General features: G+C 47.8%; 1 protein-coding gene across 1 annotated transcript in view; it reads right to left on the bottom strand.

Annotated features, from left to right (window-relative positions):
- The window catches only part of LOC137618087 (histone lysine demethylase PHF8-like), a 210,306-nt gene that overhangs the window by 156,675 nt on the left and 40,274 nt on the right, over positions 1 to 13,357 (bottom strand). Inside the window, 1 exon segment of the mRNA XM_068348062.1 lies at positions 5,723 to 5,840. Coding sequence (XP_068204163.1) covers positions 5,723 to 5,840 — 118 coding nt within the window.

Here is a 13,357-nt window from a genome sequence, read left to right as displayed (position 1 = left end):
TTGAGACGAGAGTAAAAAACTGAATCGAGAACAACGTTACTCGCTCCCAAACTCCTTGTACAGAGACTTGGGACGAGAATAAAGATCGGATCGTTCTCTTTCTCTCTCTCTCTCCGTCTCTCTCTCTCTCTCTCTTGTCACACACAAGAGAATTGCCCACTCACCCTTCGTCAATAAACAGGTTATTTGACCAAAGGAAAAAACTGAAAGGACTAAGAAATTGAAAATTAACAAGTTTCTTTAAATTAGTATCTAAAACACTTCAGTTTGAAAGAAGAATGAACAAAACGTCAAAATCGATTTACTCTTTCTGCAAAGTGAAACCGTGATTCTCTCTTTCTCTATCGTAACGATAGAGCGCAAACTGCGTAGCATAAATAAACCAAACGTTAGTTCATCTTTGAAAAAAACAGCACGAAGACTATTCAAAGAATATATTTCTTAAAATATTTTCTAAAAAATATTCATTTCATAACTCTTACAGAGCAATTTATTTAAACTTAAAAAATAAAAGTTGAATGGGCTCAACGTTGTTTAACTTCGTTTTCCAAGTTAGGACCGCCTACAAGGAATAGGTAAAGGCCGCATATAAACAAAACATAAAATTTATCTTGATGTTTAGTATAAATGGAAAGCTAATCGAAGAGGCCTAATAAAGGCGGGTGAGATATAAAATATATAGAGGAAAATCTATAAATATCAACAATAATTCATAACGTGATAAAATAATTACTAAAAGCCTTAAACACACTTCCGTACACTGAGGGAAGGGTCGGCCATCTTTACTCTATGGAAAAACCAGAGATAAAAAAAAAAAGCAAGGGCAAAACACTTTTCCTCTCCTTTCAAAAGCATTTCTTTTGAAGATAGTATTGAATAATCCAACACGGCGAAAGCAATAAAACCAAAACCAAGTACTTCACCAATTCGGTAGAAAACTCGAGGTCATAAAGCGAGTGGAACCAACTTGTCGACAAGACTGACAGAGAAGAACTGGAGATGTTTACAAGTATATGCGGTATCTGGCCGATAGTCGGCGCTGGTGGTCACACCCGCAACCTTCACGGCGATCGCTCGCGAGTTTTTGGAATCTGTCGAGCCGTCGGAGACGTCAGCTATTATATATTCACCGGCTAAGTTTAATATTTAAAAAATAGGTTTGTGGACCTAGGATACTACAGACAGAAAATGGACCTTTCAGTGAAATTAGAATAGAGGCTGGATACCATTTTTCATGTGTTATTTCTATTGTGTGATCAGTCTTATCACTTATAGTTGTGTTCCCATCACGTAATTGACTCTTTTGTCTGACATGGATTTTTCATGGGTACTGTTGCATGTAATACTCGTCCTCTGAAACAAGGGACTTCAAAGTGACAGAAAAAAGTTGTGACAGATCAATTTACAGTACAGTATAGTCAATGTCCAGACCCTGTTGACTAGTTAAAGAACTACAATGTCTCAGGGTTCTCCTTTAAGCTTGAAGTGTTCATAAGTTATAAGCTTGGAACAGTGATACTGGATGATTTAGACTTGACCGAAGGGACTATGTTTTTATTAATTTTTTTTCTTTTGTGAGAAAATCCATGTCACAAACTTAATGGCCTTGTTAAACCTGACTCAAGTACTTTCCGAGCACATATGCTCCTGTGTGGCTACTAGTGTGTAAGCTTTAATTTAAACCTCAATTGCAAAAGGTTTAAATTCTGTTCATTATTCTTTGGTCTGCAGCCCTGTTAAAAGCTGCATACAGAACCATCCACATATATTCTATCACAGGATAACCAGTTGTAACTTGTTATAGTACTGTCTAAAAGCTAGAATTGGTATATGGATTGTTATCTTTAAATTTATTGCTGATTGTGAGACCAGTAGTTTTATTGTTATGGGAGTGTCCAATGTGTGGGCAGTTTTTTTTTATGTATATAATTTTTACATCTAGTTATTATAGGATTTTAATTTATAATTACTGTGCCTTTATTTTTTCATTTTTGAAATATTTTATATTTTTATACACAATAGTAAGCATTTCCTTTCATAAAAATGTCTCCTCTTCAGCCCCCAATTTTTTAATCCTATTTTTTAATATGTTAATTGCCTCCATTCTAAAATCTTACCCGAGATTTAAACTATTTATCATATATATTGCTGATTTTCCAAAGAATTAAATCAATGGTCATACTACCTGTTTATTCAGCAAACTCAAGATAAAAAATATTAGGGAAGTTCCAAGGTTCTAGATGGGTCCTCTTTCCCAGTGTAAAATCAAGTTCATTCTTTACTATTTACCTTTTCCCCAGGTCTCTTGGCATTCCACCGTATTTTTTGTGTAGTGAGAAGTTGGGGTGTGGTCGGCATTCAGACACTAGACAGTCTGCGTGCTACGTCCGCAAACCACTACGACACCAACCACAGATGGTCCACTTCCGGAAGTATCCAGACATCTCTCCCGCAACTTTATGCGAAAAGACTTTCTCTGAGAGTTGCTGGATACCACCACGCATGGATTCGAAGAGATTCCACTGAGTTGTGGAAAATCTGAATGTGTGGTTGGCACAACAGGTCAGGGAGAGGAGGCAATTTCCTCGAAGTCTCTATTAGAAGTAGAAGGTCAGGGTACCATTCTACTTGGAGCCATTTTGGAGCTAATGGAGTGGACTGGACTCGGTTCAGAACACTCCTAATCAAGCAGAATGGAGGAAAAGAATAGACATCGCGGCCATCACCAGGGTGCTGGAAAGTGTCCCCAACCACTGCTTCCTGGTCTGGCACCGGTGAGGAGTATATAGGAAGCTTCCAATTCAGTGAGATTAAGAATAAGTTGACTGTCGGCGAATCCCAGAAAGTCAAGATTCTGTTCGTTATATGAGGATGCAAAGATTATTCTGAGCCGAAGATCTGCATCCTCCTCTCAGTTTGTCTGCCGTGATGTTCTTTATGCCTGGAATAAAGCAGGCACTCAGAGCAATCAAGTAGAGCACTCCCCACTCGTGGATTTCTACTGCTGGATGGCAAAAGAGCTGTGAAATACTTTCTTGTTTGTTTATATATACCACTACTGTGGTGTTGTCGCTCATCAGCATTATCAATTGACAGGTCATTAGAGGGCAAAAGTGTTGGAGCTTGAGGAGAAGACCTCGAAGCTCCAACACATTGAAATGTCATTGATGTTCCTGGTAGGTCCATTATCCCAATGCTAGGTGCTATAGGAGGTGGGCTCCCCAACCTTCCTTCGATGCATCCATAAACAGATGAAGTTCTGGTGGGAGTGATAGCAGGGGTGAACATTTTTTGAAAGTTTCTTTGTCTAGCCACTATTCCAGATCAAGTCTGGAATCCTCAAGTCTGGAACCCTCTACTACTTTTAGACCAGTGTCTCTTCAGCTCCCATTGAAAGGACCACAGGTGCAAGCAACCGTTTAGAATTAACGTTCCTAGGAGGTTAGATGTCCCAACAACTTCTGCCAAAAATGTGCTGGCAGATGGGCTGCTGAAGGAAATAGAGCCACCTCTTGAAAGCTGAAAGCATACCAGTCTGTCCCGCGTTTTCAACAACAGTGTCGATGTCCATACTTAAATAGAATAGTTTTTGTTTGGGAACTAAAATCAACTTCTCTCAATTCAACACAAAGCCCCGATTGTGACAGAACAAAAGAAACCTATTTTGGTGGACAAGGTGGTCATCTTCAGAGTCTACCAAGATCAGACAATCTTCTAGGTAACACAGAAGACGAATACGTTGGCTTATGCCCCTCCCTATACTAGTCAAAAGTCTTGTGAAAACTTGTAGAGATGATGGGAGATCAAAGCAATGAACCCTAAATTGATAAGCTCTGCTCACTATAATGAATCGGAGGTACTTCCTGGAGTAAGGATGGATTGGCATCTAGAAGTATATATCCTTTGGGTCAATCGTCATTACAAAGTCTAATGGCCTGATCACTTGCCTGACTGTGCTTGGAGTCTCCATCTTAAATAAAGTTTATTGAACAAACTCATTCAGGGCTGCAAGGTCTACAACTGGTCTCCAGTCTCCAGATGCTTTCGCTATAAGAAAGAAAAGATTTAAGAAGCTTGGGGAGCTGTTGTCAACCTCTTGGAGAGCGCCCCTTTCCAGCATGGCCTGAAATTCTGACTGAAGGGCTAAATCCTTCATCGATCCCCAGCGCTCTCCATATTCATGGTCTCTGTCACTGTAAAGGTGACTTGTTGTATCTGGAGACGATCTGTCGTGAGGCTTGGGTAAGAAAGGAAACTGCAGGATCAAGAGTTAAGGGAGAGGGAGAAGCCTCCTGGGTGATGTAATACTGCACTTCCTCTGGTGTAAAAAGGCCAGACGAATCAACCTGGAGGACTTCCTTGTCCTTACAGAGACCTTCGTATCTAGAGCTTCAGAGACCAGAATTGGCCACAGTTCTAGATGCAGTCTGGTGTCCCTGAGTGAACCGCACAGTCTATTAAATGCAGCTTTCCTTTCCTTTGGAGGAAAGTAAGGGGCTTCTCAGAGACTATTCACTTTGCACATTCAGGCCAACATCTGTAGAAACGTAGACTCAGACACCCTCTACGGTGTCAGGCGCCTTGGGTTCAGCCAGTTGAGAAAGGGCGATGTCAGAAGCGTAAAGAGACTATGTCACAGACAACATTTCCCCTCTCCAACACTGTACAAGGCCGTGTATAGACGGGACGAGAGATAGGTACATCTCCCACTCCTCTCTCCTTAGAGAGAATCGTACATGAGAGGGGCTGATGTCAGTACCTTTTCCAGGGTCAGCTTTGGGTGTTGAGCTCCCTGGAAGGCTCAAGAATCCTTTTCTGGGATGCAAGGAGCCTTGTTCATCAGAATAGACCGAAGATCCTTACTATCTCTGAGAGTGTGAGCCCTCAGAGAAAGGAGAAAGGGGGTTAGATGGTAACCTCCAATCTTGTGGGGCATCAGGAGACTTGTGATCTGAATCAACATGAGTCACTACTCTGGATGAGCGAGAACCGGGATGGGTTCAGGAATGAGGGCCACCCAGAGGAGCGACTTTACACCGACAGTCACGTCTCTGTTGGGTGTTAAGATCAATGGGGACAATCACTAGGTTAATATCAGGATTGCAGGCTTGAGGATGGGTGCATTGTTGGGCGCTAGCTCTAGCTTTCCCATGTGTCATGTCTCTTCTAGGGACAGGTCTAGGATAATGTGGTGCTAGCATAGGTGTGGGGGGTACAGGTGAACCGCATCTAGGTAGCACGCAAATGGGTGGGGAGCGTATAGTCTGAGCACACAATGGCAAGGCGCATATGGGTGATGCATGAACAGTTGAGGCCCATCTGGTTTGGGCACAAGGTGTTGAGGTGCACCAGGGTATGTCCACATATCCACAGACAGCCCCTCAGCAAACACTCACTTACATGCTGAAAAGAGAAAAAGAAAAGATCAAGTTTGCCAATGCTCCAGCAAGTGGAAGATCGTCTGTTTTCACTGGCGACTGCTACCTAAGTGGGTGCTCAGCGAGCAAGCATGGGGGTGGGGCTTCCCAGCTCCCGGACAGTAACTACCGACCAGCTGTATACACCTTGTTATAAAGATTTTAACCACTGTATTCTCCAGCTTTACTGTTATTCTATCCTATGTAAAGGACAAAGATTTGTATTTGTCCCGATACAATTGGGAATGTAAAGAGCTACTATTCTACAATACACTGCAGTTCTTTTAAATTAATTCAAATGTTACCTTGGAAAATGTCGGGTTTTAAGTTCCTTAATAAAAACTTGTGTTCCTGTTTGAACTGGTTTGGAACCTGCATCAGCTTCTGAATAATCGTGACGATGCCAATTGAGGCGTGCTTTTACTGGAAGAGAACACACATCAAATTGAATCTTAAAATAATTTTAATTTCTAGATTAATGTTACATTAACAAAAAATTATGTACTATACTGTACTGAGATACTGTACAGTACAGGTACAGTAAAACATATTGATCAATATCATTAAATTTTCAAGAAAATTTGCACTTTAAGTAAACATCATCTGAATAAATATATCAGAAATTTGTCTATTATACATGTGATGTACATACATTATATTCATACATAGAGGTTAAGGGTATCAAGTATATTGGTTGGAACACTAATGGCTTTTACTTTATTTTTAATAATTTTATGATTCTATCTAAAAGGCCACACATATATTCTGACTGACTTAAAGCTACAGTTAAAGTTCATCAAAATATGAGAACAGTTCAATAAATTTAATTTTTATTCAATCATATTTAATTATAACTAAGCTTCCTTCAAAATATGACAAATTTTTAAAAATTTACATTTTTCCTAATTATACTAACCTGGAGCTCTTTACAGTAGAGATTTATTTTGGCAATACCTGAAAATCACAAATTTTAAGTAATTTGTATTTTTCCTAACAGTACTTACCTCGAACTACTTTCTTAGGAGTATCTGGGATTCTCCTCCCAACCAACCAGAATTTTGTGTAGTTTCCCCTATCTCCGTTTTCTATAGTGGGTCCCTCTGTGGCGGATGGATACTCGCTCTGAGGCAATCCAGGCCAGCGTGCGAGAGCGTGGGGCTAGGTCTTGGTCACCAGTAAGCTTTTGATAATTATGGTATCGAACTCCTGTAAGACACTCGGGGAAGGATGGGTGGGCAATAACCCGAAAGTAGTTCGAGGTAAGTACTGTTAGGAAAAATACAAATTACTTAAAATTTGTGATTTGTTCCAACACGGAGTACTTACCTCGAACTACTTTCTTAGGAGACTTATACTTTACGAGGCGGGGGTAGTCTTACAGACCGAGAGACTTGCTGGATATTAATGATTGAACCTAGATAGGAGGCTAGGTTCTTCTGACCACCAAACGGGATATGAGACTTGGGGAGAACTACGCAAAAAACTATTTAGTGTTTAAGTAACTCACCTCTGTAAAGATCTCCGGACATGGGCGTCTCCAATGAACGTTTCTCACATGGGAGGAGTAAGGGAGAAAGGGAATGGAGGGGAAGCAGAGACAAGGGGGAAATAGTAAGAAAGGAACTTCTGTCGTTTGGAATTACTTTCCACGGGCTTCCCCGGGGGTTCAACCTTAAACCTTTTGGAGCGTGGAAATGACTGGACCGATGGAGGAGGAGTCCAGAGACTTCCTTGTAGTGTACAGTCCTTCAGGTAGTGGGATGTAAACGTGGACTACCTGGACCATGTAGCCGCCTTCAGGATCTGGCCCACCGCCATGTTCTTCTCGAAGGCTAGTGACGTGCTCAGGCCCCTAATATCATGGGAGCGCGGCTTACCCAGCACCGAGGATCCGTCACTGTCATAGGTTCTCTTTATGACTTGACGTAACCAGGAGATGGTGTTCCTGGACACTGCCTTCTTTACTGGGCCCGAGGAGACAAACAGGCTCTTAATCCCAGGGCGAAGTCTGGCTGTCCTTTCCAGGTATTTCCTAACTGCCCTGACTGGACATAGCAACAAATCCCCTGGGTTGTCTGATCGCAGAATCGCTGGAACTGAAAAGCCCTCAAACCTAGGGTCCCAGGAGAGGGGATTCTGCGTCTTGGCCACAAAATTGGGCAAGAACTTGAAACTCAAATCCTTCTACACTTTCGATTGCGAAACCTCATACGACAGCCCATGGAGTTCGCTAAATCGTTTAGCAGAGGCCAGGGCGAGAAGGAAGACAGTCTTGAGGGTGAGGTCTTTGTCAAGGATGTCCCTGAGGGGTTCGAAGGGTGGCCTAGACAGGGCCTTAAGGACTCTGGTAACGTCCCACTGAGGCACTCTAGAGGAAGGGGGAGAACACGATTGTTCGAAGCTCTTGATGAGCATTGAGATCTGCCGGGAAGCTCCTAGATCGAGTCCCTTGAGGAGAAAGACCTAGCCCAAAGCAGCTCGGACACCCTTGATGGCCAGGATAGAAATTACTAAGTCGTCTCTCAGATGGACTAGGAAGTCCGCTATCTTATGAATGGAAGCATCCAGCGGCCTGAGGTTCTGGGACACACACCATTTCATGAAAGTGGCCCATTTAGCTTGATAAACCGAGACTGAGGACCGTCTCAGGTAACCCGACATCCTCGTGTCGGTCTTAGACGAGTATCCCTCCTTCCTCAGGAGACGCTCGATAACCTCCATGCATGTAGGCGGAGGGACCGAGTGTTTTCGCGAAACTTTTGGAAGTGGGGCTGATGGGGGAGGTCTTCTCTGTCCGGAAGCAGCCAGGGTGGAAGGACCGCCAGTTCCATTAGATCTGCGAACCACTCTCTCTCCGGCCACCAGGGCGCTACCAAAGTCATCCACAGGTTCTTCGCTCGTCTGACTCTGTTGAGGACCTCTCTGAGGGTCCCGAAGGGAGGGAAGGCATAAACGTCGAGGTTGTCCCAAGAGTGTTGAAAGGCGTCCTCGAACGCTGCTGCTGGGTCTGGCACTGGAGAACAAAACACGGGGAGCTGTGCGTTGAGTTTTGTGGAGAAGAGGTCCATTACCAGCGACCCCCATCTCAGGATGACCGTCTGAGCCACTTCTGGGTGTAGGGACCACTGCGACCCTACCACCTGGCCCATCCTGCTGAGGCCGTCGGCTAGAACGTTCCTCTTCCCTGGAATGAACCTGGCAGTGAGCTCGATGTGCTCCTTTTCGGCTCATTCCAGGATCTTTGTCGTGAGACCGCACAACTTCGACTTTAGCCCTCCTTGCTTTTTCACATAGGCTACCACCGTGGCGTTGTCGCACATTAATGCCACCGTGTTCCCTCGGAGAAGGTGGACGAATTCTGCGCACGCCCTCTGAACCGCCATCAGTTCCAGGACGTTTATATGAAAGTTCTTTTCCTCGGGGGACCACCTTCCCTTTGCTGATCTGTCGAGAAGATGGGCTCCCCATCCCTCCTTCGATGCGTCCGTGAAGAGCAACGCCTCCGGAGGATCGATCGCGAAAAGCATTCCTTTGAGGGTGTTCGCCCTATCGTAACACCATTTCAGGGTTTCCTTCGTCTCCGTGGACACTGTGACTAACTTGTGCGGGGACTCCCCCGGGGACCAGAGTTCTTTTAGGTTCCGCTGATCCGCCCTTAGCTTGAGTCTCCCCCGGGGGACTAACTTCTCTAACGACACCAGGTGGCCCACTAATCTCTGCCTGTCTTTGGCTCTCCTTGGGAGGTTTGATAGGAAGGGGAAAATTATTCGGTCCAGTTTTTCTAACCTCTCCGAGGAGGGGAAGGCCCTCCCCAACTTGGTGTCTAGAACCATCCCCAGGTAGGTCATCCTCGTGGAGGGTATCAATTGTGACTTTTCCAGGTTGATGGTGATCCCCAACTCCTTGCAGAACCGTAGAAGCTTCGCGCCTTGCTCCTTCAGTGCTTCCTCTGAGGCTGAAAGCAACAACCAGTCGTCTAGGTACCGTATCAGGCGGATGCCCTGCTTGTGAGCCCAGACTGACACTGTTGTGAAGACCCTCGAGAAGACCCGAGGTGCTGTCGACAGCCCGAAGCATAGGGTCCTGAACTGCAACGACTGGGAACCCCACCTCACCCTTAGGAACTTCCTGCTGGAGGGGTGGACAGGGATCTGAAAATACGCGTCCTTGAGGTCCAGCGACATCATGAAGTCTCATTCCCTAAAGGCTGCCATCACCGACTTCGGGGTGTCCATCTTGAAGTCGGTCTCCCGAAGTCGGTCTTGCATATGAACTTGCTGAGGGCCGAAAGGTCTATGACCGGCCTCCACCCCCTGTTGCCTTCTCCACCAGGAAGAGCCTGCTGTAGAACCACGGGGAGGGGTTCTTGACTAGTTCTAATGCCCCTTTGGAGAGCATGGCCGACACTTCCTCCTGTAATGGCGCCTTCTTCAAGGGGTCCTTGGGAGCCAACCACTCCGCCTGTCGGTCGGGAATTAGAGGGGGCGGGTCCGCCAGGAAGGGTACTCTATACCCGTCCCTCAGGACAGCCACGGTCCATGGATCTGCTCCGTTGTCCCGCCAAGCTTGCCAAGAGCGTTTGAGGCATCCCCCTACCTGAGGCTTCAGTAGGAGTAGGGGGCCTCTTTCCCTACCTTCTCCTGGAGGCGCGGCTCGAACGTCCTCTCCTGGAGTTTGAGTAGCTAGGCCTAAAGGAGGCCTGCAGAGTCGTGCTTCCCCTACGGGGGGCCTGCGAGGCTTGACGCCAGGAAGCCGAAGGGGAATCTCGTCTGGGTTGAGCTGTCGAGGAGTGGGGACCGTCTGGAGCAACTCTGTGCGTTGGATGTCTTGTTGCCGGGGCCTGGACTCTCCTGTCTCCTTGATTTTTCTAACCCTCTCCATCGCTTCATCCACTGCCTTCAGAGGGAAGACAGAGTCGCCCCACACCGGGGAGTTCCTCAGGCACTTCGCCTCCCTCTCGGGTAGCCTACGGATCAGTTTATTGAGAACGATATCTCTCTTCCGTAAGACCCAGTTGGCCGTCTGCATGAGGGACTGGAAGGTGAGGAATTTCATTGCCTTCTCCCCTGAGTGGATTAGTTCTTGGAGTAAGGTTTGATTTTCCAGCACTGACATATCACGGGACGACTGGAAACCTACTAGGGTACAGGCCCACCAGTCCAGCCATGACGTGACGTTGACTATGTCCTGGGCCGTGTCCTCCATCATCGCAGCCTCCACTGGCGAAAAACACACTGGGGCAGAGGAGGCCCTGTCTTCCGCACTGCCCTGGTTAAGTGTGGCTATCGCCGCTTCGACTGCGGGGGGACCCGTGCGCCGCCCGTCCGGGACGTAAAATCGCTTCTGGGTCTTTAACCCCGGAAGCAGCTTGAAGGACCCTTGGGCCCTGAGAGAGTCCGCTTAACCCGCAACGTATCTGTCCATATGGTCCATCCCCAATTTAACGTCCGGGGCCAGAGGAAGGGTCAGAGACGGCTTTTGTTGGACGGGGTTGTCTACTAACCTGCCCAGACCCAAGAGCCAGGCCTGCTTCGTCGAGGGTTTCGGGTCGTCCAGACTGCGGTGCCGCCTGATCAGCGCCAGCACTTTTCTATAGGAGACGTCATCTGCCGAGCACTCTCCACCTTCTATTAGTCCTTCCGCCACCTGATCCTCCGCGTCGGGTACACCGTCGATCACGGATGGAGCCACGAGGGAAACTAGGTCCTCTCTCTCTCGCCGTACCAATAGCGCGGGAACTTCCAGCACGGATGGCTCCGCTGAGACGGAGGTAGCCGTCATGGGTCTACCCCTTCCCGAGGAGCTCTGTGGGGCCAGGGGCCTACAGTGAACTTCCGGTTGCTCAGGGCGCTTGGACAGAGCTGCCGTGGAACGGGGGATAGGGGCCATGTTACCGGGCCGAAGAAGTGGCTCTCTCCGCTGGGCGGATGGAGCCGGTGCCTTCGCGGGCTTAGGCTTGGCGTAGCCGACTTGTGCCGACGGCTTCGGGGGACGGGCGGACAGACTGGAGGCCCCGTGTCGCGAGGGCGAAGATGCGGCTCTAGGGGGCCATCCGGATGAGCCTGGAGTAGAGGCTGCTTTGATGAGCTCGCTGCGGGGAATCATCACACGGACCCACTTATCCCTGGACGAACGCTCTTTCTTGCTTTTTCTTCTTGGAGGTCCTTGCACGTTTCCTGGACGGGGCTGAGCGGGAGCGTGACCTCCTCCTCCGGGACCTCTTCCGCTTCTTTCTCGCCTCCCGGGGACCGGAGTCTTCCGAAGAGGACGAGTCTGACGAGGATGGTGAAGAAGAGGACGAAGAAGAGGAGGAAGAAGAGGTCGCCGAGTCCTCCGATGCTGATGTAGGGTCCACGTGCTGCTTCACCGGCGTGAACGGCTGCATAAAGTTGGGCGGGAGCGTCGACGACGGTGCCGGGGGACTCCGTATAGCCTCCCTGGAGGCGAACCAGCCGTCGAACTCTTCCTCTTGCCACATCGGCGACCTAAAGGGCGTCCTAGGCGCCGTCCAAACAATGGAGTCGGGGTCCGACGAACCTGTCAGCGGTCTCTCCTTGTCCTGAAACACATTGCCACGATGGGGGGGAAGGAGCCGGAGAAGTCTTCCCCCACACCGGGTCTTCGGTCGAGACGGGCCCTGTAGGCACCAGAGCCTCGTCTCCCGAGCACACTCCCCCCCCCCACACGCCTGCAAAGAAACAACATCCCCCACCTCAGGAACATCAGACTCATGGGGAGCGGCAATGGGCCGCTTCCCTGCAACGGACTTACCTCGTCCCCTACTCTGGGTAGGGGAAGGTGAAGGGGAACCTCTCTCCGAAGGAGCCGTGGGCGACACCAAGGGTAAGGCGGTGCCCACATCCTTAGGGGATCTCTTAAATGCCTTCTTCTTCTTCGTCCCGTACAAGGCCCACTGGATTTCGGGCCAGGACTCGTACTCCGGACACGTGGCGGACGGAGAACACACACTACCCCTGCACGACAAACACAGGGTATTTAGATCAACCTCTGGTTTAGAGAGAAACGCACCACACGATTTACCGGCATTAGGCCAAGGGCAACGACGTTGGTGATCCATATTAGAACACAAAAGCACCAAGCAACACAAGAACACAGGGGAAAGAGGTGGATGAAAGGATACAAGGGAATCGGTAAACACGCGGTAACCACGTGGGGACACAAAGGGTCGCACGGGATGTGAGAGAGCGGCGAGATGTTAATCACGCCGCGACCAGAAGCTTACTAGTGACCGAGACCGAGACCTAGCTCCACGCTCTCGCGAGCTGACCCGGGTCGCCTCAGGGCGAGTATCCATCCGCCACAGAGGGACCCACTATAGAAAACGGAGATAGGGGAAACTACACAAAATTCTGGTCGGTTGGGAGGTGAATCCCAGATACTCCTAAGAAAGTAGTTCGAGGTAAGTACTTCGTGTTGGAACAACTAGCCGTTAAACTTTTTTCGAAGTGTAATTACCCTCCACTAGTTAGTAGAGGGGTAGTGAGGGATAGACCAGCCATCCAGCTCACACATGCACTAGTAACAAGCAATCACTTTGCAATTGTGACAAAACTTCCAAGGGAAGGTGATCGATACCAGTATATTCAAAGAGCTCCAGGTTTGTATAGTTAGGAAAAATACAACTTACATATTGCCAAATGTTATTCATTCTGACACTATATATAAAACCATAACACTTTTTACAGTGGAGACTCACTCCATGGTGGGTGGAAGTCCAAAAATCAACTGGCTGGTGACTGACCTCAGGTGTTACTCTGCTTTGCACGAGCTGTTTAGCAATGTGACTTAACCAGGTAAGCGTAAAATTGGAGTCAAACTCTGCGCTTACCCTAGACATTGCCTCGGTTGGAGATTGGGGACATGAATATATATACATATGCCAGGTTACACAAGGGACAATGGTACCCACCTGCGGTTAG

The sequence above is a fragment of the Palaemon carinicauda genome, chromosome 24, assembly GCF_036898095.1.
Source record: "Palaemon carinicauda isolate YSFRI2023 chromosome 24, ASM3689809v2, whole genome shotgun sequence".
NCBI classification, from domain to species: Eukaryota; Metazoa; Arthropoda; class Malacostraca; order Decapoda; family Palaemonidae; genus Palaemon; species Palaemon carinicauda.
Note: the sequence above shows the minus strand (reverse complement) of the source record. Positions and strands in the feature narration are given on the sequence as shown.